Source organism: Piliocolobus tephrosceles, chromosome 13 (genome assembly GCF_002776525.5).
Source record: "Piliocolobus tephrosceles isolate RC106 chromosome 13, ASM277652v3, whole genome shotgun sequence".
NCBI classification, from domain to species: domain Eukaryota; kingdom Metazoa; phylum Chordata; class Mammalia; order Primates; family Cercopithecidae; genus Piliocolobus; species Piliocolobus tephrosceles.
The window spans coordinates 2,510,075-2,534,175 of NC_045446.1; the positions used below are offsets into that span (position 1 = coordinate 2,510,075).

General features: G+C 53.5%; 1 protein-coding gene across 2 annotated transcripts in view; it reads left to right on the forward strand.

Annotated features, from left to right (window-relative positions):
• The window catches only part of KCNQ1 (potassium voltage-gated channel subfamily Q member 1), a 407,002-nt gene that overhangs the window by 315,713 nt on the left and 67,188 nt on the right, over positions 1 to 24,101 (forward strand). Inside the window, exons 12-15 of one of the 2 annotated variants that reach the window (XM_031936688.1) lie at positions 10,665 to 10,740; positions 17,591 to 17,685; positions 18,576 to 18,622; positions 19,575 to 19,636. In XM_031936688.1, the coding sequence (XP_031792548.1) occupies positions 10,665 to 10,740; positions 17,591 to 17,685; positions 18,576 to 18,622; positions 19,575 to 19,636 (280 nt within the window). The remainder of the gene's footprint in view (positions 1 to 10,664; positions 10,741 to 17,590; positions 17,686 to 18,575; positions 18,623 to 19,574; positions 19,637 to 24,101) is intronic. The other variant, XM_031936689.1, reaches the window with a different exon arrangement.

Genomic DNA, 24,101 nt, shown 5'->3' on the forward strand with positions numbered 1-24,101 from the left:
AAAAAAAAAAAAAAAAAAAAAATACCTCAACAGTAAAATACTCAGCCAGTCCAACTAGAAAATGGGCAAAAGACATGAAGAGACATTCCACCAAAGAAAACAGATAGATAGGGAAGAAGCACACCAAAAGATGATCAACTTCGTTAGCCAAGAGGGAAATGAAGATTAAAACCACAGTGAGCGGTCACTACACAGCTATCAGAATGGCTAAAATGAAAAGTAATGATGACACCAAATGTTGGTGAGGATATGGAGAAACGGGATCGCCCATCTGTTGCTGCTGGGAATGTAAAATGATGCAGCCACTCAAGGAAAATAACGTGGTCGTTTCTTATGAAAGTCAGCATGCAACTACCACACATCCTGGCAACTGAACTCCTCCTGGGCATTTATCCCAAAGAAATGAAGACTCATATTCATACACAAACCTGAAAATGAAAGTTTATAGAAGCTTTATTCCTAATTAGCTGAAAGCTGAGAACCATCTAAGTATCATTCAACAGGGGAACAGGCAAACGGTGCATCCATACCTTGAAACACTACCCAGCAGTAGAAAGGAACCCACTATTGGTACAACCTGAGCGGTTCTTACGGGAATTGTGCTGAAGAGAAAAAGGCTCCCCCAAAAGGTCGCTTGCTGTGTGATTCCATGTAGATAACATTCTCAAAGTCCAGGCTGTAGGGATGGAGATCAGAGGGTGGTTCCTGGGGTTAGGAGCGGTGAGGGTGGGAGTGACTGCACAGGAGCAGCAGAGGGGGTCTTTCTGGTGGGGAGGACTTCCATTCCTCGTTGCTGTGGTGATCACTTGAATCTGCATGTGTGAACACAAGGCAGAACCAGGCACACTGTGCCAATGTTGACCTCCCGGCGTTGATCTGGTGCTCCGGCCATGCAAGGTGTGACCGTTGGGAACTCAGGTAGAGGGCATACAGGACCTCTTGTTATTTATTTATTTATTTATTTATTTATTTATTTATTTATTTATTATTTATTTGCAACTTCCCAGGAATCTATAATTGTTGCAAAATAAAAAGAAGCAAAACAACACACTGGGAGGTGCAGGAAACTGCACACATGATGTACTTGTGTCTGCTGACATAAGTGCTCAAGGAAGAGTCTGGAAGGCCTGCAAGACCCCCATGTCTGCGAGGTGGCTGCTAGGGGCATGTGACATAGAGTGATTTCACTTTCCCTCTTCATGTCTCCTGGGTCCTCCAGCACCCTGGGTTTCCTCTGCCAAGACCCCCACCCATCTGCCTCTCTTCATCTCACAAGCCTGCGTGTGTGCAGAGAGCAGGGGTCACCAGGGGATATTCCTTCCCCAAGGCGCTGTGGCAACTTAGAGGACCCCCCCAAGCTCGGGCCCTTGAAAACAGGCCTGTGTCTCCTAGGACACACAGGTGTGGGAACTCACCACACAGGAGGGAGTTGCAAAGAGCAGCACCCCAGCATGTGGGAAGGAAGGGAGACAGCTCTCATTTCCTTATTTTCTTTCCATCTCTACTCCCAGGCAAAGCTGATAAATTCTTCCTTATTCCAGAGTGACAGGATGCTCCAAATGGGACCAAGAACTTGTTCAGGCCGGGTGGGTACAAGGGGCTTGCATCTGACTTAACTCTCTGGCTGGAGGAGAGGGGGACAGAGGTCCTGGGAGGGGCTAAAGGCTCAGGGACACAGGTGAGGCCAGCCCCTCCTCCACATTGGACAGCCCCCAAGCCCAGCCCCACCCTGAACTGTACTGGATCCAAGTCCCAGGACCCCCTGGAGTCACCTCCAGCTCTCCCACATGCCAGCCCCTACCCCAGGCCTCAGGATCTGCCTGGATGGAGGCCAGGTCCCTGAGCCGCTGGGAATCTGTTCTACAGGTGGGAAGGTCGGCCTGCCTTGGGCAGCCCAGTCCGGGAAACTTCCTGTCTCTGCTTTCCCACAGTGTCCCTCGATGGCCCCCAGTGACGTGTGTTGAATGTGGTGCTGGCCCCTTGGGCAGCCCAGCAGCCCCCACCCCAGCCAGCCCAGCCTGGGCAGTTCTGGGGGCTGCTGGCTTTGAATTTGACCTATCCAGAAACAACGGGTCCTTCAGTGGGCTCAGCCCCCGAGACCACTCAGCCTGGGCTGTGTGCCCAGCGGCACTTCATGTACGTGGACGGGGCAGGCAGGCAGGCAGGCGTGGAGGAGCTAATGGGTAATTTAGGCAGCACATTAACAAATGAACCAGCGGATGGGGGATGGGGAGCTCCTCTCATTAATCCACAAATTATTAACAATAACTTGTTCATTAATGAATGAACAGGTGAGATACAGGTCAGTGGGTGCATGAACAAGTGAGGAGATGAATGAAGTGGGTCTTTTCTCAGCAGCTGACCCATGGCCAAGACCCCGCTGGGCAGCACGCCCCTTCCTCCTCTCCCAAGCCAGGTGGTGCGGGCAGGGAGAGGGCCCATCCTCCCTTCAGTAGGTGAGGAAGCCACAGGCCTGGAGGGTGGCCCAGCCCAGGCAGGAGGGCGCCAGCCCTGGGCCCTTGGTCCCTTCCTGCAACCAGGGTCCAGGGGTCACTTCCTTCAGGGCCCAGTGAGCCCAAAGCCTCCGTCCTGCCCCCTGTCTCTTACCAGCTCACTCCTGCGTCAGAGCTACTGAGATGGGAAAGGTTTTCTTGTCCCCCTCGCAGGACGTATAACAGGGGTGTGGCTCGCTTCTTCAGTGCCCTGCTACTCAAAGCTCCAGGGGAGCATACAGGTGGGCAGGTTGTGGGGCTCCAACCCCATGGCAGCATCTAGGGGCAAATGTTTACAGCTGAAGCCCCATGGGCGTGTGTCACAGGGTGCTCTTTGGTTTAGCTGTCCATAGACAGCTTGCATTAGTCAGCTCAGTTAGACCCCCTGCCTTACCACAAGGACAGAGGTCTTTCTGTATCCCTGTATCCCGGGGTTCCTGTCTTGGTGTACTGGAAGAATCAGATCACACGTGAGCTTGGAGAATGAGTGCGAGGTTTTATTGAGTAGAAGTAGCTCTCAGCAGATGGGGAAGCCAGAAGGGAGATGGGGTGGGAGGCTGGGTTTCCCCTGGTGTCAGGCCGCTCAGCAGCCTGGGCTCTCCTGCATCCACCCCAGCCCAACCCTGCATCGTTCCTCCGGTCAATGGCCTGCCGGCCTGTCGGTGCCTGTCGGTGCCCTCTTACGTTGGTGTGTTCTTCTCTACCTACCCTCAATGTCCAGCCATTGTGTCTTCTTCTGCCGATGCGTTCCTCTCGATGTCCAGCCGCTTGTGTGTCTGCCCACTAGGGACTCGTGATTTTTATAGACGCAGGATGGGGGCATGGCAGGCCAGGGTGTTCTTGGGAAATGCAACATTTGGGCAGAAAAACAGAAATGTCTGTTCTCTCCTGGGTCCATGCGCGCAGGCCCAACGGTGGAACCCTAGCCAGGGACCCGCCCTTCTCCTCCCAGCACTTCCCTGCCCCTCTTCCGTATCACTACCAGGAAAGGCCGCTTGACCCCATCCCAGGCCTCACCCAGCACAGAGAGAGAGACCACCCCCTGCAAAGGAGCAAGCCAGGCCCTTCTCTCCGAGACCACAGGGTCGACTGTGTTCAGCAGGAAAGCCAGGTAGCCAGCGCTATCACCAGAGCAGTGGCTGACCCACACCGTGGCCTGGGCAGAGCTAGGGGCCTGGCCTGGCACCGTCAGCCCTAGGCCTGCTTGCAGTCCTGGCTGGACTGTTTGCCTGTGAAGGCTCCGACTGTGTTCTAGGAAGTTGGCAGGAGGGGAGGCCCGCAGCAGCTTCTAGCAGCCTGTGAAGCCACCACTGGGTATGGCCCTCTGTGCAGAACAGGATCTGAGAAGCCCCGAGTATTCTCACTGGACGTGGGGCTGCCTCCAGACCTTGGCGGTCATGGCCACAGGCTCCCAAGGCCCCAAGTCATAGCCAGTGGGGGACTCTTCACAGTTGGGCACCTATGGCTCCCTGTTCCCTGTCTGCTCCCAGGCTGTTTGGGGTGATGGAAAGAGGCCAGGACGTGAGGCCTGGGTAACAGTTCCTCTCGCGTGTCAGGCCTGGGAAGGGGGCCTTCGTGAGACCATCTCAGAGATCCTGGGGCCTCCAATTTGTCAGATAGTTTTCTGTGACAGTTCATACTGTTTGTGTTCCATTAAAGACAGCTTTGCCCATCCCAGGTCGTGAAAATATTCTCCCACTTTCTTCGACAGGCCTGATTGCCTCATAGTTAGACCTGTGACTCTACCTTGGTTAACTTTGTGACTGGTGTGTGGTAAGGATCGGATCATGGTTGATATATTTTCACATGTGTATCCACATTGTTCCAACACCGTTTATTGAAAAGAATATCCTTCTGCCAGCTCAACGGCAAAGGCATCTTTTCTATGAACCAGTGGCCACGGGAGTGTTTGTGTGTCCGATGTCCTATTCCAGGGGTCCCCAGGCCACAGGCCGGTACCCGTCCATAGACTGTTAGGAACAGGGCCGTGCAGCAGGAGGTGAGCGGTTGGCAAGCGAGCAGGATCACCTGAGCTCCGCCTCCTGTCAGATCAGTGGCGACATTAGATTCTTACAGGAGCACGAACCCTGTTGTGAACGGCACATGTGAGGATCTAGGCTGGGTGCTCCTTATGAGAATCTAATGCCTGCTGATCTGAACTGGAAGAGTTTCGTCCTGAAACCATCTCTTCCCACCTCAACCCCTGTCCATGGAAAAATTGTCTTTCATGAAACTGGTCCCTGGTGCCAAAAAAGTTGGGGAACCACTGCCCTATTCTGTCAGACCCCCACCGTTCGTCTGTCTGCCCAGTGCTCTTAATCAAGCGCTGTGGCCTTATGAAACCCTGGGAGTGTCAGACCTCTGACTTTGTTGCTCTTCAAGATCATCTTGGCTATTCTTGGCCCTTCACATTGTTAGGAATATGTTAGAATCACCTCGTCAATTTCCAAGAAAGAAATAAATAAGTAACAAAAAGCACCGTGATACTGATTGGAATCATATTTAATCCACACCTCCATTTGCAGAAAATTAACATCTTACAAATATTGAGTCTTCTTATACATAAACACACTGTATCCCCAAGTCGAGTTAGGTCTTCTTTCTCTGTCTCTCTAATGCTCAGTGCTTTTCTGTGTAGTAGTCTCACACATCTTTAAACAGATTTATTTTAGAGCTGGGTACGATGGCTCACACCTGTAATACCATCTTAGAAAAGAAAAGACCCCATCTTAGAAAAGAAAAAAAGAAAGAAAGATTGTGAAAGGAAGACAGTAAAGAAGAAACAATTTTTTTAAAGATTTGTTCTTAAGCTTACGGTCAAGTTTATGGTTATTGATGCTATTGTAATTGATATCTTTTTATTTTCTAATTGTTACTAGCATATAGAAATATACATATTTCAGAGACAGGGTCTCTGCATTCCAGGCCCATAACTTACAGCAGCCTTGAACTCCTGGGCTCAAGCAGTCTGCCCATCTCAGCCCCCTGAGTAGCTAGAACCACAGGTACACACCACCAAGCCTGGCTATTTTTTAAATTTATTTTTTCTACAGATGGGGTCTCACTATGTTGCCCAGGCTGATCTCAAACTCCTGGGCTAAGGTGATCCTCCCACCCCACCCTCCCAAAGCACTGAGATTACAGATGTGAGCCACTCTGCCAGGCCTAGAAATATAATTATTATATATCATCCTTAAAACCAGTGTTCTTGCTAAATTCGTGTATTAATTCCAACAGCTTATCTGCGGATTCTTAGAGATTTTTTTTACGTATATGGTTATGTCATTTGCAAATAACGAATGTTTTATTTTTTCCTGTCCCATTCTTTTACCTTTTATCTCCCTTTTCCTACCTTTTTAACATACCAGCTGGGACTTTCTGGACAATGTGAAATAGAAACAGTAACATCCTTGCCTTGCTTCCTGTCTCAGGAGGAAACTGTATCATATTTCACTGTTAAGTATGATGTCTGCTTAGGGTTTGGGTTTTTTTTTTGTTTTAGTTTTTGCTTTTTTTTTAGGTAATGGAGTTTCTATTCCTAGTTTGCTAACAGTTGTGTTTTTAATTATGAACAGGTCTCAGGTTTTATCAAATGCTTTTCTACAATCTGTTGTGTTGATTCTGTTTTTTCTTATTCTGTTGATGTGAAGAGTTACGTTGCTTGGTCCTTAGAGGGTAAACTGAGCATGCACAAGTGAATTCAACCACATTTGAGCATGTGTGTGGGCACAGCACTACATGCAGCTCGCTGGTGGTGGTTGGGATATTTGCACTTATGTTCACGAGAGAGATTAACCTGTGATTTTTTTTTCTTTCTTGAAATATTCTTGTCAGATTTTGATATCCAAGTTATGCTGCTTTATGAAAATACTTGTATAAAATTGACATTATTTCTTCCTTAATTTTGGAAGAATTTACTGGTGATGTCATCTAGATATAGAGTTTTCTTTGCCAGAAGATCAGCAAAATTCCAAATTTAACTTATTTAATAATTATTGGGCAATTTGTATTATTTTTGTTTTTGTGTCTACTTTTACATATTGTGTTTTTAAAGAATTTGCATATTTTATCTACATCATCAAAAGTATTTTTGTTTGTAGCGTCCTCTGAATAAATGTTTCGGCACCTCTAGGCCTATAGTGGTGCTCCACCTTTAACTCCTGACGGTCGTCATTTGTGTCCCCCCACCCCCAACTGATCAATCTTCCCAAAAGTGTGTCTGTTTTATTAGTCTCTTCTGAGAACCAAATTTTGGCTTTGTTGATTTTCCTTAAATAATGTTCATTTTTTATCTCATTTGACTGTGCTCTTAACTTTATCTCTTTCCTCCTACTATCTTTGGGTGTAATTTTGCGATTTTTTTAACTGCTTGAGATGGATTCCAGCCTTTCCTCTGCTCTGAGATGGGCATTTAAAGGCACAAGGTTCACTCTCTGTGCTTATTTCACTGTACTTTCAGTACCTATTTAGCTATGAATTTTAATACGTTACATTTTTATCACTATTTAATTTAAACTGTTGTTTGATTCTCATTATATATTTTTCTTTGAGCCCTGGGTTATTTAGGTTGTTTAATTTCCAAAATATATGGAGATTCCCTAGTTATCTCTTTTTATGGAATTCTAATTTAATTGTACTGTAGTCAGAGAGCATAATAAACATGATTTGCTTTCTTTGAAAGTTGTTGGAACTTGCTTCTGAAGTCTTGCATATGGTCTCTTTTGGTATGTGTTCTGTGTGCACTAGGGAAGCTTATGTAGTCTCCAGTTGTAGGGGGCAGTGTTCTGTATGTGTCAAGTTGCTAATTAGGCTGTTCAAATTTGTCTCTGATCTGACAAAGTTTTGACTGCTTTTCTATTGGTTACTGACGAGGTGTGTTCAAATCTCCCACCATTTTCTCTTTTACATTTTAGTTCTGCCAGTTAACTTTATATATTTTAAGGTTACGGTTTTAGGTGCATACAAATTTAGAATTGATCTCGTCCTGCTGAACTGACACTTTTATAATTATGACACATTCTTCTTTAATAATACTTAAAGTCTACTGTTGGTTTTCCTTTACCAGTTTTCATTTGGCTACACCATGACCTATCTTTTTCTGTCCTTTCCCAACATGTTTTGTATCTTTATATTTTAAAGTAGATTTATATAGTTGCTTTTAATCATGACAATCTTGATCTTTTAATTGGACTATTAATCCACTTACAGTGCATGCAATCTACCATCTTATGTTTCTTTCTCATTTGTTTCATCTCTTCCTTTAAGTCTATTTTCGTTTCATGCTCCAAGTTGGCTATTTTCTTTCAGTTCACAGCTATTCGTTTCTACTCTGTCATCCCTGCTATCCAAACTCACCTATTGCATTCTTCATTTCCAGTGTGGTCCTTACTTTTCTGGAACTTCCTTTTTATATATCTATAAATTTTATTTCTCTGGTAAAGTTTTCTATCTTTCCATCTGTTTTCTTGAACCTATTTATCATGGTTATTTTGAAGTCTTCATCTAAATATTCTGAGGCAAAGCACAATCATCTGTTAGCTCACAAATCTATGGGTCAGCAATCTGGGCATCCCAGTTGGGTGGTCTCACTTGGACTTGACAACATGGCAGCACTTGCATAGTGATGTAGTGGTGGCTGAGTGGTCTCCGTTGTCCTCACATGTCTGGAGTCACCGGGCTGTCAGCCAGGGTCTCTCAGCTCTCCTTCACGTGGCTCTTCCAGCAGGCCAGCTCAGACTTGTCCATGAGCCAACAGAATTCTAAGAGGGTAAGAGTAGATACCACAAGGTCCTTGAGGTTGAGCTTCAGAAGACATGATCATTTCCACCATGGTGGAGATCGACTCTAGCCTGCAATGGGAGAACTACAATGGATTGTGGCCATCTTTAATTCATCACAGTCTGCCCTCTGGCCATAACTTTTCACATTCTCCCCAACGCAAAATTCCCTCACCCCCATCCCCACGATACCTAAAAGTCTCACCCAATTACAAATGGCATCATGCTCAAAGTCCGACATCTTGAGATCTGCCCCTTCTTCCAGCCTCTGTCCAATTCCTTGTCCCAAAATTAATGCCATATGTTTTAGGATATTGATATGACATTCCCTATTTCTTAGTCCTTATTTCTGTATCAGTTACCTATTGTTGTGCATAGCAAACTAGACCTAAATTTAGTGGCTTAAAATATTTTCTTTGGGCCAGGCACGGTGACTCATGCCTGTAATCCCAGCATTTTGGGAGGCCAAGGCACACAGATCATGAGGTTAAGAGATCAAGACCATCCTGGCCAACATGGTGAAACCCTGTCTTTACTAAAAATACAAAAATTAGCTGGGCATGGTGGTGCACACCTGCTACTCAGGAGGCTGAGGCAGGAAAATCGCTTGAACCTGGGAGGCAGAGGCTGCAGTGAGCCAAGGTTGTGCCACTGTACTCCAGCCTGGCAATAGAGTGAGACTCCGTGTGTGTGTGTGTGTGTGTGTGTGTGTGTATTTTTTGTTTTTCTTTGCTCAGCTAGGAGGTTGGACTTGGCTCAGCTAGGAGGTTGTTCTGTTGGTGCTGGCTGTTAGCTGGGGCATCTCTGTTCTCCATGTGGCCTCTCTAACCAGCAAGCTTGTTTGTAGGGTCACATTCCAAAAGCACATGAATTATATACCGTGTAAGTTCTTCAGCACTCTTTCATCAATGAAGTCACAAGGTCACCCCAAATTCAAGTAATAGGAAAACACTCCATCTCTTAATGGAAGGAGCTACAAGTATTTAAGGCTGTTGAAAGTACCACACCTTTAGATCTGTATGGTCTGTCTTTTCCCTTGCCTTTTAGTCTTTTGTGTATAAAATTGTAGAAGCTCAAGGATATTATCTCCCTACAGATAATTTTATTTTCTTCTGCCATGCACAAAGCACCTTACTCCAGTAAGGGATTGGGAGAAGTGGGGTCAATGTGATGCTAAGGTGGCATTGCTTAGTTTCTAGGGCTGCCTTCTAGATAGCTTCTAAACCCCAAAGCTTCTCTCCACAGTGCCATGAGTCTACTGAGTACTCTGCTTAGCTTTTACCCCTTCAGCAACTGCTTTTTGCTCAGTTTCTGTGAATCTCATCCACCCATGTGGCTTAGGAATTCACAAGTGTTTCCAGAGGAAGTTGTGTGAAAGGTGGCTTTCTGCACCCTGGTCCTCTGTTGACCAGAATCTTGTTCCTTCATGTCCTGGGTGTCCTGTGGCCCTGGACTCCACATTTTTATCACCAGCCCACTGAGCCCCTGCCCTGTTGGGTGTCAATGCTCCCCTCCACAAATGGACAGGTGCCCTGCAGAGGAAACGCTTGGGTGCAGGCCCAGCTCATTTCATTTCCTTTCTAGTGGGATCCTCACCCTCCACATCTTTCTTGGTCTCCAAAGCCTCACACAGCTGTTCCTTGCTGTTGGCATCACTTAGTCTCGCAGTCCCTAGCGTTTCCATCAGGAGGGTCAGGCACGTGTGAACTTCACTGCCAGGAGGGAATCTCCTGCAGCCTCCATGGCACTGTGTTTTCTTCCAGTCTTTTTTCTATGCACACACACACATCATTCCTTTTGTTTCCTTTTGTGATGCTGTTTCTAAAAGGATCTTTATTTCTAGAAGAAACTTTAGGAGGCAAAACAATGCAGCCCCCTTAACAGAGCAGCTCTGGTGGCAACTTTCCCTTGTCAATTTGTCCTGCAGCTCCTACTTTCCCAAGCACTTGCTGTTTGTGGGGCTACAGGACACAGCAGCTGAAAGGGGCTGTGGACATCGCCAGCATGTACCCTCTTATCCCATTTTGCTGACAAGGAGCCTGAAGGCCCAGACATAGAAAGAAGTTACCATGGCTTCCATGTGTTAGCAGCACAGCCATTGCCAACCCAGGGCCCTGACTCCTACTTGATCCCCTTCTGAATGACACTCAAGGCAAGGGTCCCCTTCCCACTCACAGGTGAGGTGCAACATTTCACCTTGAAAAGCCTCTTGCCCCCAGCCTCCCCTCAAGCCCACACTAGGACATGGCCTAAGTATCTCCATCCCATGGAGTTGAACACCCTCCTTGTTTCTGGAAGGATCCAGTCTGTGTGCTCCTCAGGCAGTGCAGGGGCAGTGAGGGGATGACCAGCACAGGGTAGCCACTCACAATCTCCTCTCCTCTCTCCACTGCAGGCTGCGGGAACACCATCGGGCCACCATTAAGGTCATTCGACGCATGCAGTACTTTGTGGCCAAGAAGAAATTCCAGGTAAGCCCTGTGCTGAGCCTTCCTGCCCTCAGCCTACCCCTCACAGCTTGCTGCAGCTGCCCACACCTCTCCTGGGTTCTCTCCTGCCCATAGTGGAGGCTGTCAAGGCCTCTGCCCCCAAGCCACACAGGCAGGCCTATCTGAGACCTGACAGTGCCTACCCCACTGAACCCCAGACAGCAGGCCCCTCAGGGGACGTATCCTTGGAGGCCCGGCCTGGAACTAGAGTCACATGCAGTGTGTTCTTCACCTAGTAGAAGGCAGCAGAGGTGTGGCTCACTCAGTCCTCCCATGGGGTGGGTCGTGCAAGGAAGCATTAGTGAGAGATAGGAAGGTGACATCAGAATGACTCAGAGATGGTATGGAGCCTGGCCTGAGTCACCAAGCTGGGAAGGCAGGTCCCCCAGACCCCCCAGCCCTGTCCTCTACTGGCTCAGTGCTCTCTTTTCCTGCTCCGCCACCGTCTGTGAGTTGGGAGAATGGAGGGAGGCTGGGCCCTGCTCTGTGAGAGGTGCGGTCCCCTTGGCCAGGTGAGGCTGGAGCTCCAGGGCTTCCATAAGCTGCCCTAACTTCTCCAGGGCCAGGCCTCCTACAGAAGCCCCTTAGAGCCCCCAGAGTCCATGCCCCGCAGACAGTGCCATTGATGGCAGGCATGTCTCCCCTTCTCCTGCCTTGGGGACATTCCTCGGATGGAGATGGTGGTGGAGGGGACTGAGTCCTGACTTGGAAATACATGTGTAGGCGTGGGAACCCCGTATCCTCTGTGGTGGGTGATCGAGAAGGCATAGATCACAAAGCAGGGAAGGCTGGGGGGTGACTTGCCCGAGTCCCTTGGAGCGGAAGGCGTGTGATGTGCTTGAATGAGTGTGTGTCAGCAGGAGCAGGCCAGGGTGGGGCTCCCGAACAGGGGGCTCCTGGCATCTCAGTCACAGCCTCACCAGGTATAAGGCACAGCCCAGGAAGGCTCAGCAATGCCTGCCGACCACCAGGACCCACAGCCGGTGGCATCCCAGCCCACCAAGGCTTATCCTGGAGCCACTGAGCTCCCTGTTAGGGTCTGGTCAGGGCTCATGGGGGCCTTCGTCAAGTGGTCATTGGGTCAGACTGGAAAGATCATCTTGACTTCAGGAGCCTGAGATGAGCCAAGAAAATGCAGGGCCCATCCAGACCGACTGACAGTGGCATTCAAATCTGGTCCCCCTGCAGCCATGCCTTTCACAACAGGCCACACCTTCCATGCCAAGACCCAGGATTGACACAGGCCCTCCCACAGTCCCCTTGGTGGAGCCCCCACCCATCTGAGCCCTGGAGCCACCGCAGCCTCCAGACTTCACATGGCGGTCTGGGTGCAGACCCCAGCCCCGGCAGCCCTGGGCAAGTTCTTCCCCAGCTGTGAGGGGAACGAGAGCCTAAGGGTTTGGTATAAGATCATATGCATGTGCCTCACCTGGGCCTCACCCACAGCAACCCTGGGCCAGCACCCGCCAGGCCCGTCGTCACCCTGAGCCCCAAGAGCAGCCCTCGGCCAGGCCGTTGCCGAGAGCGGTGTGTGGGCCCTCGTTCTGGCCACCGGGCCACCATCTCCAGGGGGGTTTTGCATGCACAGCCCTCCCACTGTGGTGTTCTCAGCGGGCCCTCCTGCCTGCATCCCCCCAGGGAAGGGGGTGGTTCATGACTCTACTGAACCAAGTTGTGTCAAAGCTCATAGCAGGGCCTGGGACCTCTTGCAGTCAAAATAAAAGTCATGGTAAATGCCACTGCTGGCCAGTGCCCGGAGATCTGCCTGGCACGTTCTAGGGGAGATCTGACAGCCCCTGTGGACAGGGTGTCTCCATTCTGGGACCGTCTCCTCTCTCTGGTGCTGGCATGGAGGGCCTTGCCAGAGCGGGGAGCTCACTCGGGGGCAATGGAAGAGAGGGGCCGGCCTCCTGGCAGCACCAGTGCTCTCCCAGGCAGGGAAGGGGCTGCAGGAACCCCCTTGGGATTCAGGTCTGGGCAGGGCAGTCCCCCGAGGGCAGAGGAGACCATGGGAAGGGCTAGGGTGTGTCAGTTCACTGGAGAACAGCATGGTCGTGACAGCCGAAGCAGCTGACGTCACCCCAGCAGTACAGCAGAGGGTCACAGGGAGCCTCCCAGGGTGGGGCCGGTGTCTGACCTGAGGGTGCAGAGCAGGTCCCAGCAGGACAGAGCCAGAGCCCACCAAGGCTTGCAGAACTGTGCCACATGGGCACCCTGGGGGCTGCTCCCAAGGTCTGGGGGAACCCAGCAGAACATGCAGACCCTCATGGCTCCTGGTCAGGCCTAGCTCCAAGGGTGGTGTGGGCAGCTTCCAGCTCAGGTCCAAGAGATCGTCCAGCCATCCATTTCTCCATCAGCCAGGAAGGACACTGGCATTGAGGTTGATATCAAGGATATCCTATCATGATGATAACTACCATGGCTTCCAGTCTTGTGATGAAACCTCAGATGTGCAGCCTCCTGGCCAAGCGTCTGCAATTTCATGTTGTTGGAGCATTCGTTGAATACCTGGGAGTTGCAGCTCTCTATAAGTTTGATGTGGCTGAACCAAGAAAAAAGGCACATGATTTCTGATGATTTCTACAGATATTTTGATGCCATAAAAGATTTTGAGGTGATGAGGAAGGCTGGTATCTTTCAGAGTGCAAAGTGATTTTGGAATATAAAGAATTTCTTTGGGTTGAATTACCGAGAAGCTTGTCAGTGACCTGTGTTCCTGAACTGTGAAACATGAATATGTGGGCCAAGAAATAGTTTCTCTTGGTAAATAAACAATTAACAAATACAAAAAGAGAGAGAGGGAGAGGGACAGAGAGAGAGATCATCAGCGCCAGCCCCAGCAGGCCCTGTTGCTGAGCCACAGGCGAAAAAGCTGGTTCCTGGGGAGGAGCACGGTGAGCCCTGCACTCCTTTCCAGGCAAGGGGGAGTGGGTCCCCTTTCCTGTCTTAGGACACAGGCCAGAGCCCTGAGAATGGCCCAGAAGGCTTCCTGAAGCAGACTGGGAACCCCCCACCCCACTGTCTGCTTCTCCCCTGCTCCCTGGCCCTGGGAGCCTTGCAGAAACCTAGCAGCAGCAGGATCCTCACAGGGCACAGAGGCTCCTGCACAAAGCCGCTGGGGCTCCCTCCGACCTCACCAGCTGGCTCTTATTGCTGGGGGCTCTTATTGCTAGGGTGAGAGGAGCAGCAGCCCATGGTGGTGAGGAGCTGTGTGTGGCTCCAGGGGCTCCCCCAGCCTCCCTCTCAGGATGCTTGCCGTCTTCCATACCAGCCTGTCTGCTTGCTTGCACCTCACCCGCCCCCCTACCCGCGCTGGCCTCAGGGGCTGCTGACATGGCAGGTGACACCCCCTGCCTGCCTTGATGGCCGATAAGTCTCTGGCTAGCCACTCCTGTGTCTGACTCAAGGAGCCAGAGCCTCTGCGCCCTTCAAGTTTGCCTTGAACTCCCTGTCCACCGTCAGTCAATCTGGACAGGCCTGCATTATCTCGGCTCATCTCAGGCTCCTGAAATCAGGATGATCTTTCCAGCCCAACCCTGGATGACCACTGGACAAAGGCCCCCATGAGCCCTAACCATATCCTAGCAGGGATCTCAGTGGCTCCAGGATAAGTCTCTGTGGGCTGGGATGCCCCTGGACCGTGGGTCCTCATGGTCCGCGGGCATCACTGTGCCTCCTTGGGCTATACCCTATACCAGGTAAGGCTGTGGCTGAAGGTGTGGAGAGCTCTCTGCTCACAGGCCCCACCCAGCCCTGCTCCTGCAGACGTGCACACACGCAGGCACATAATAGTTCCTTGCCCACAACAGGCCTGTTCGAAAGAACTTGCGTCTGCAGAGGCTGCTAACACACATACCTACACCCACTTGGTCACAGTGGCCCAGGGACTCCCAGGCCTTGGTTTCCCCCTGCCCTGCCTCCCTTCACCTGCCCACACCTCACCCAGCATGCCTGGAGGTGCCCCACGCCTCAGCTTCACAGAGCTCTGTGGTCTGCAGGAGGCTCACCACCATGACTCACGCCATGTTCAATGTGTGCTGAAGAGAGGCTCGACCACAGCCGGCTCTGACTCTGGCTCTTGCATGGTGCTGGCTTAGGATTCCCTGACCTTTCTCAACTCCCATCCTCTGTCATCCTCACTCTCTCCCTTAAGGCAGAGCAAGGCAGGGCTCAGCATCTCATCTTGCAGAAAGGAACTTAGAATCTCCATTATATAGAAGGGAAAAACAGAGCTCAGCAACCCATCTTACAGAAAGGAGGATCAAGGCTCAGCATCCCATCTTATAGAAGAGAGAGGCAGGGCTCAGCATCCAATCTTACAGAAAGGAGGATCAAGGCTCAGCATCCCATCTTATAGAAGAGAGAGGCAGGGCTCAGCATCCCATCTTACAGAAGGGAGCTCAGCATTTTCATCTTACAGGAAGGAGAAACATCCCATCTTCCAAAAGGGGGGATCAGGGCTCAGCATCATCCCATCTTACAGAAAGGAAGATCAAGTCTCAGCATTCCATCTTACAGAAAGGAGCTCAGCATCTCCATCTTACAGGAGGGAGAAACAGGGCTCAGCATCCCATCTTCCAAAAGGGAGGATCAGGGTTCAGCATCCCATCTTATAGAAAGGAGAATCAAGGCTCAGCATTCCATCTTACTGAAGGGAGCTTAGCATTTCCATCTTACAGGAGATGCTGCCAGGTACAGGAGATGCTACCAGATGCTAACAGGGCTCAGCAACCCACCTTATAGAAGGGGAGGATTGAGGCTCAGCATCTCATCTTAAAGAAGAGAGAGACAAGGTTCAGCATCTCATATTACAGAAGGGAGAATCAAGGCTCAGCATCCCATCTTATAGAAGACAGAGACAGGGCTCAGCATCCCATCTTACAGAAAAGAGAATCAAGACTCAGCATCCCATTTTATAGAAGAGAACTCAGCATCTTCTTATAGGAAGGAGAAACAGGACTCAGCATCCTCTTTTACAGAAGAGAGAGACAGGGCTCAGCATTTTATCTTACAGAAGAGAGAAGAAGGACTTAGCATTCCCATTATTACAGGAGAAACTGAGACCTGAGGATGTTATTACTAGCCTGTACAAAAGTACGTTTTTTATGACTGTTATCAAACTGAGTACATGGCGGGCCAGAAGTTCTGCCTAGAGTCCAATCCCATGCCTGACCCTATCACAGGCCTTAGTGTGTCGTTTCTGGGCAATGCCGGAGATCCTGGTGCCCAGTGTAGCCCCAGGAGCAGCAGGCCCTTCCTTCCATGAGGCGCAGCTGTGTTGTGAGGACACAGACCCCATCCCAGCCCTCCTGATCTCAGGATCTCCCGTTCAGGGCCCAGAAAGTGGCTAGTGTTGCCAGTGAGGTCCCTGCCTGCTGGTGTCAGGTGAAAAAGGAAACTCCTGAACTTCTGAGGCCCAGCCTTTGGTAGGGAGGAGGTCTCTGCCCTGCCTTGGGATTCCTGGGGTCCAAAGCAATGTTGGGTGGGCTGTAAGAACTCCACCAAGCCTCTGGCATTGGTGGCAGAACCCCGGGCATGTCAGAAGTGTGTCTAGAGCTGAAAGTGGGTACTTGGATCCCTGACCTCAGGGACTCACCATCGGGGAACTTGCAGCTTCCCAAGGTGGAAATGACTGCATCCTCAGATTAAGGTCACCCTGGTCTCAGGAGTAGGGACCCCAAAGAGAGGTAGGAGGTGGGCAGGGAGGGCATGTTCCCAGACCCAGCCCGGGCCCTCAGTGGTACCTGAGCCTCCTCCTTTCTCATCCTCGGCCTCAATTGCCTCCCTCTGACTGGGGCTGGCCCTGTTCCGCCCCTCCCCACCAAGATACTTGGCTTGTCTCTTGGGTCTTGCAAATTCCCCAGCAAAAGGCAGGAAAGCCACTAGCTCAGTGCTAAGGAGGCTATTTGAGCACTAAAGATGACTACCCTGGGCCTCACCTGGTCATCCAGTGGCCCCTCGGGACAGAGGCAGTCTGTTGTCCTATGTGCTGGCTTGCCCGCAGGGCCAAGGCCTTCCTAGGCCATCAAACCCCCACTCAGCCTGGCTGCTGCACCTGAGTGAGGCCCTTGGGAGCAAGGCCACAAATGTGGCTTGGGGTTTCCTGATATCATGAGACACTTTGTTTTCTCTGTTGTGGTTTCAAGATGTCACCTGAGTCCCATTTATGGGCTCAGAGCTGGCGACAAGCCTGGAAGCCCTGGGGTCACCTGCCCTGCCTCACATGGCCCCAGCCCCACTGTGGGAGCCCGAGCAGATGCTCGTCACCCACAGCAAGTGCCGCATCTGGGGCCACCCCTTTGTGCCTTGCCTGGCACAAACTGCCAGGAAGGATGCAGGGTGGACCCGCTCCTTACCATGAGGACAGTGGGGGCTACAGCCAGTGAGCATGCCAAAGGTCAGTCTGGGGCCCAGGTAGGTAGCAGCCATGCAGAGCTGTGCGTCCTGGTCAGTGCCTGGCACTGTGCTGCTCCTTGGCCCTTTGGCTGGGCCAGCTCTTCCTGAAGTCATTGAGAACCAGGCCTGGTAGCCCGGGGCAGGGGAGCGAGGTGAGCGGGAGGAGTGGGCAGGCCCCTGCTGGTGAGTGGATAGGAAGGTGGGACCTAGAGAGGCTGAGCTGATGGCCCAGGACCACCCAGAGCCCCGCGGCCAAGCTGATGGGGACAAGCTTCGCTACTGTGCATACTTGGGACCAGGCCTACACCATCACCATATAGGCAAGCTCCCAGGTTTTCACAAGCCTCCCACGGGTAGGCACTGCCACTGCCTGCACTTTGAGCCACGTGGCCGGGGCACGGGGAGGAGAAGTGATGTGTGTCTTTCTGTCCTGCAGCAAGCGCGGAAGCCGTACGACGTGCGGGACGTCATTGAGCAGTACTCACAGGGCCACCTCAACCTCATGGTGCGCATCAAAGAGCTGCAGAGGAGGTGGGCACGGCCAAGGGGCAGTGGGGAGGGTGCACGGGTCCTGCCCAGCCCAGCCCCAGCTGCACGATGAGCGGTGCCAGGAGGAGGGAGGAGCTGAGACCCTGAGTTCTCGCCTCTCAACCACCCCTACCCCTGCAGAGGGAGGGCAGCTGGCCACAGCCACGGTTCACAGCCAGCCCACCAGGCAGCTCTGCCTTGTTCCCTGCCCGGGTCTGAGACGATGGAGGAGTTGCGGTGGGGAGGTGCATCGGGGAGGAAAACACCCGCCTCCATCCCTGCTCAGGCAGCGACACCAGCTTCCCACTCCCCACAACTTCAGAACACTCGGCAGCCAGCCCACCCACCTCCCATGTCACCCCTGAGCAAGGGGCCAGGCCCAGCCCTGGGAAGACCATGGGTCTCCCCCGGCTGGCCCTGGAGCTGGAGACCCTGACGGTGGGGAGCCAACGTGTTCCCATGGAATCAGTGCCATCCTCCTGGGCCTGCGCAGGCTCAGAGTGGCTGTGCCTCCGAGAGGGCTCGTCTGGGAACTAGCTCTGTGTGTTACAGGGTATGGCTGGGAACCCGTGTCCGTTCTGGCCACAGGCAAGGGGTCAGGCTGCCTTGCCCATGGCTGACCAATTGCCTCCTACTCCTAACCCCAGGGAGGAAGTCTGAGAGGCAGCCCACCGACTCCTCCTCTCCGAGCTCCCTGCTCAGCCCCCTCAGGAGCATGGCCCTCTGGGGGGTTGGGAGTGACCTGGCAGGTCTTAGGGTCGGGGGTGTCCCCAGAGCGGGCGGGCAGTGCACTGTCTTGCTGGGCACATCAGCCTGTCTGTCCCGTGGACGGCAGTGCATCTGTGCAGTGCCTGGGCCAGGTGTGAACTAGTGTCCGTCTCCTTCCCTACCAGGCTGGACCAGTCCATTGGGAAGCCGTCGCTGTTCATCTCCGTCTCAGGTGGGTTTCCGTGTCAGTTGCTCTGGGCGCGGCAGCCTGCAGTGGACTGTCCCACACCTCTGACCTCCTGGCTCTCCCCGCGATGTCAGAATGGGCCATTGGGCCTCCAAAGTGCATGACATGAAATGAAAGCCAGGGAGTAAGGGGAGGTAGACCCCACCCCTAGCAAAGTGGCTCCAAAGTACATTTTACAAAGGAATATTCAAGTTTCATAAGAACCTACCTGGGTCCCTTTAAATTCCAGGGCGTTGAGGTTAGGCTCTGGGTGTGGAAACATGAACCCAGGGCAACTTTGCAGAAGGGGGTGATCCTGGGGATGGGCCTGGGGTGGGGCTTGAACAGGGTGAGCTGCCAGCCCAGAATTCAAGAGACTATGGGTGGGGGCCTTGCAGGGCTCAAGTTGAGAGGGACAGAAGCACCTGGCTGCAGCCTGGGGGCTGGTTTTCTGGCTCCTCGACCGAATTCCTTGGGTCCCCTGGACACGGGGCTGTGAGTCATTCCGGGGAATGACAGGGAAAAGGCACATTCCCTGGGGTTTCCCAAATGCAAACAGCATCCACGGCTCACAATGTGGGCTGGTGTGACGGGGGCAGCTGAGCGGCTATGTCCCCCAGCCTGGAGTCAGGCCTATGCCGCCCTGGGAGTGGAATGGCACGGGCTTGCACAGCTGGCAGTGTGGCCAGTTTAGGCAGCCCCCTAGGGCTCTCAGAGGTCAGAGGTGGAGAGGGTGGAGCAGGATGGAGCCCAGGTCCCCAGCTGCAGCTATGCCCGCCCACTGTACCACTTCTGGTATTTTTGTCATAGGATACTTTTTTAAAAATGTCCTAGTAGGTTTAGGCATTTTGACTCTCAGCTACCACCCCGAGCCCCACCATCCTGCTCCCCAAGCCCAGTTGGGGTCCCCGGTCCACCCCAGCACTCAGCCCTGATTTGGGTGTTTTATCCCCCATAGAAAAGAGCAAGGATCGCGGCAGCAACACGATCGGCGCCCGCCTGAACCGAGTAGAAGACAAGGTAGGCTCACGCGCCGGCCGCAGCGGCTCTGGTCAGTGTTCTGGGGCCAGCAGGCACCTCCCTGTGATCTGCGTGTGAATGTGAAGGTCCAGTGGTGCCAGCGCCTGCAGGCCTCCCCACCTTCCCGCCAGGGCCTATTGCAGCCCGCCCAGCAACTCCCAAGAGGGGCCCAGGCCCACTGCCCACCTGGCTGGGCATTGCTCCCCCATGGAAGGAGCCAGGCCAGGCTGGTTTCTCATCCTCTGACAATTGGCGTCTTTACTGGCAGGTGGCACCTAGTGACCCTCCCCCCAGCTCTTTCCCGCCGCCTCTCATAGTCTGCTTTGTGCTCTGTGAGCCTCCTGGCTGCGTCCTGAGTGGAGGGTGGCAGGAGCTGGCCTCACATCCCAGCCTTCTCCTGGGCCCAGCTGTCTGGGGCCTCCACTTGGGGCCGGCCGAGAGCTCAGGGAGATGCAGGGCCCAGCTGGGATGGGTTCATGGGAAGAGAAGCATCTTCTGTTTGCCCCGAACCCACCAGGCCCCCACTCCCCACCAGGCTCTATGCCCGTCATTCGGTCCATCAGGCTGGAGCCTCTACCCCAGGCACCCTGGGAGCTGCTAGAGGATCTGGGCGGTGGGAGGGCCTTTCCTGGGCTCATGGCTGAGCCCACCACTGCCCTTTGAAGTCTCTGTGGTTTGAAGCGGGCTGTTATCTTGCCGAACAGCAAGTCCGTCTACATGGACTTTATCTGAAAGTAGCTGAGAGGCTAAAAATAGAGGAATTTCAGTTGGGCAGGGAGTGCGTCTGCTGCCCGGTTTCCCCGGCAACGCCTGGCTCTGGCCTGCTTCCATCTCGGCTGCAGCCGGGCAGGCGGGGCAGGCACAGCTCAGCCCAGGCTCCTGCTCCTGCTCCACCCGTCCTGGCCCCCAGGACCTGCAGCGTCACCCTCTCCCCACCTGGCACCATCTGCCCATGGCCTGGGGCGGCTGTGGGGCCCTGCGACCAACAAACTGGGTCAGGCAGAAAGAGCAAGGGCTGGTGTTCAGGTGCCTGGCCCGGTGGGGCTGTGTGACCACAGTATCCCGGGTCCCGCGGGCCTGGCCACCCTCTGTCAGCACAGGCCTGAGCAGGGCTGGTGCAGGCCTTTGCCAGGCAGATGGCCCAGTGGGAGATGGCGCCCATCTGGCAGGACAGGAAGCAAGACCCGGGAGAGGTCCGTTCACAGGATTGGCAAAGCTCAGAGGCCCAGAAGCCTTGGCCTCTCTGCTGCCTGGGGAACACGGTGTTTCCTTGGCTTTCTCTTTGCGCAAGGGCTGGATGACTCCTGGCTGGCACACTCAGTACAGCAGGACCGGGTACCCTGTGTTGTTGGCATGGCCAGGAGTTTCTAGACATCAAGGAAAGCCATAGTAGAGACAGGGAGTGGCACCCAGTTCCCCTACCTCCACTCCTGTTTCCATCTCGGCTGCAGCTCGGCAGGCAGGGCGTGAACATCCCTGACGTGCAGGAGCCCCGGTGGCCCTTTCTGGACAGCACGGGCTGGGGACAGCCCCCACCTTTTCCCACCACTCCCTGCCCAGCTCTGGTTCCATTCCCTATACTACTGTCCCAGGCCTTTCTTATGGCTCTGCCCCTGCTCCATGGGACGGACCACCCTTTAAGCCCAGACCCGGAGCCTGGCATCCTGCGGGGGTGATGGTGGGTGGCAGACAGGGTCTCCTGAAGTGCTGCGGCCCCTTCCTGACATGCACAGCGGCCGTCCAGCAGCCTGCTGGGGCCTGGGAACGAGGACGCAGTCCTCGGTCAGCCAAGGTCGGTGTGGGGGCCTGCAGTGGGGCCAGCGCTGGCCTTGAAGGCACAGAATTATGCACCCAATTTCTTCACATCTGAGCAACAAAGGGAAGCGTTTTCCGAGTCCCTGGTCCCTAGGGCAAGGTTTAAGAACGAGGCTGGGGCCGCATCCTGGTGCCCTGTCAGGCTCTGAGCCGGAGTCATGAGGATGCTGGTAGATTCTGCATGCACAGCCCTGGTGGGCCCTGGCTCCCTGCTGTCACATTCGAGTCCCCTGCCTGGGGTCTCTGAGGTGGTGAGTGGCACCCACAGTTGACACTAAATCTCAGCCCCTCTGAGCGGATCTACCTGGAACCTGGCTGCCCATCAAGGAGTTGACAGAGCTGTGCTGACCTGGGTGGGCAGGTGGTAGCCCTGCCCGGTCTTTGCCCTGCCACTGACTGATACCCCCCTCAGGGACAGACCCTGGGAAAGGGCCTGGCTGGGCCTGGAGGGCTTGGTGGCACAGCCTGGCTCGAGTTATCTTCGTTATCAGTGCAGCCATCGGGACCGTAAACACCCCAAGCGCAATCCTGCTGACTTCGGGAAGTAGGGGCAGGAAATCCAGCAGCCACCCCAGCCCGGAGGCCCAGCAGGCGTGCAGCGGTGCCAATGCCCGCCGGCCCCGCCAACCCCAGCCAGAGCCCCTGGCCTTCCCCACCGGCACCCTCCCCCACCCCATCCCGCCAGTCTGGCTGCCTGCCGGAAGCGAGTCAAGGCCCCAGCCCCCAACTGCTTTCTCAGCTCAGCTCAGTCCCTCACCCCTGGGTTGTGCAGTGAGTCCCATCCCAGGCCGGCTTGCCTAGCTATGGGATGAGAGGTCTCTGGGATGCACAGCCAGCTGGCACCCATCTTGGCAGGGGTCATGCTAAGAATCGGGGAGGCCTGGAGTGTCTCCTTGCAGGGAGTTCACCAGTGCAGGTCAGCTGAGCTTGTTCAGGGCTGCCTCAGTTTCCCTGGCAGGGAGCCCTCTTCTTCCTTTGTGTCCATGACCCACACTGGGGAGAGGGGTCTGGGGGTCTTCGTTCTCGCCACAGTCCTGCGGCCTCGTCAAAACTCTTGCTTGGCAGTGCGGTCTGCTCCGACACAGACCCCCCCCAAACTACCTTGCAGGACGTCCCCATTCCTGGGATCCCTGCTCCCCCGCGCCTGGCCGGGTGGCTCAGGCTCTGCCTCACTCCAGGGTGTGGAGAGCAGAAACCCCCCAGACTCACAGACCCAGGGCCCTCCTCACAGCGAGTCTGCTTCCTGCGGGCCTCCTTCCCTTGTCAAATGAGAGAGCTTGATTCCTGCTGTGTCCTTAGGGTCAAAAGTCACAAAAGCTGCCTCATGCCCTTTCTGTTTTCATCTTAGATTACTGTTATTTTATTTTATTCTAGAGAGGACTCTTATTTACTCAAACGCCCAAATAAACCATCTTTTACAGATGGGGAAACCAAGGTTCAGAGAGGCTGAGCAGTCGCCTGAGGTCACACAGCTGGTTAGGTTGAAGAGCTGGTCCCCAGGAGGACACAGACAGGGGTGGGAGATAAGGTGGAGACAGCAAGGAAGGGTTTCACAATCACCCACAGTCTGTATGGAGAGGCTGAGGAGGGTTGAGGCCAGGGGCAGGCTGGGGGCGCCAGCAGCAGGACCCAGGGCCTTCAGCGTGGGCCAGAGACCAATGCAGGCGGTTGGGAGAGGTTCGGAGAGGGCTGGCCCTGCCCACTCCCTCTCTGGCCCCACTGGGCTTCCTGGAGTCCCACACAGGGCTGGCAGTCTGTGTGGGGGCTGCATACCCCAGACACTCTGAGGAATAGATGGCAGAGGCCGCTCCAGCCCTCCTCCCCCAGCAAGTATTCTTAGCTTGGTCTCCAGGACCTGCCACACTGTTTACGTTGGGCCCTGTTTATTTTGCAAGCTAAGCTCATACTGCTTTTGCTGATATGAGGAGCACAGTGGGCTGGGAGAGTTTCTTTCTTCTCTGTTTTTGCCGGAAATGTTCATGGCTGAGAGCCGGACACGGGAGTCCTGGGTTTCCATGTCCCAGTTCAGAAAGCGTTGGGCGGGAAGAGGCCCCCACCACCTGACACTCCTTTCACTGCCTCCGGTCCCAGAAGCCAGGCCTCCAGGATGAGAATGCCCCCCAACCCGGGACTCCCACCGCCACACCCTGCCCATGCCTTTACTAAGCTGTGTGCAGGACCCCAACCTCCAGGATGCGGGCAGACGCAGCCTTCCAGAATTGGGTATTTGCCCCCAGACACTGCTACCCTTTCCCTCATTCCAGTGTGACTCCTCCATCCACCAGGCCCACAAGCTGGACCCCAAGTCTTTTTTGTCTTGGGCAGTTCTCCGAGCTGTGCCCCCAGAGTCGCCTTGCTGCTGTTTGTCCCTGCCCTTCAGCCCAACCCCTGCTGAGTTCAGGCCTTTATCATCTCTTCCTTGGATTATTTTTCCAGCCATGTATGCGGTCTCCGGCCTCTCCTCACACCCACCAATCCTTCACATTGTATATTATTTCTTAAACACTGCTGAAATCTCACTTACTGGTATTTAACATATCAGAAATTTTGTGCCAGTATTTATGTGTGAGATACATACATAACATAATTTTCTTTTCTTGTATGGTCTTCGTGCGGTTTTGGTACCAAATGTATGTGAGCCCCACCGACT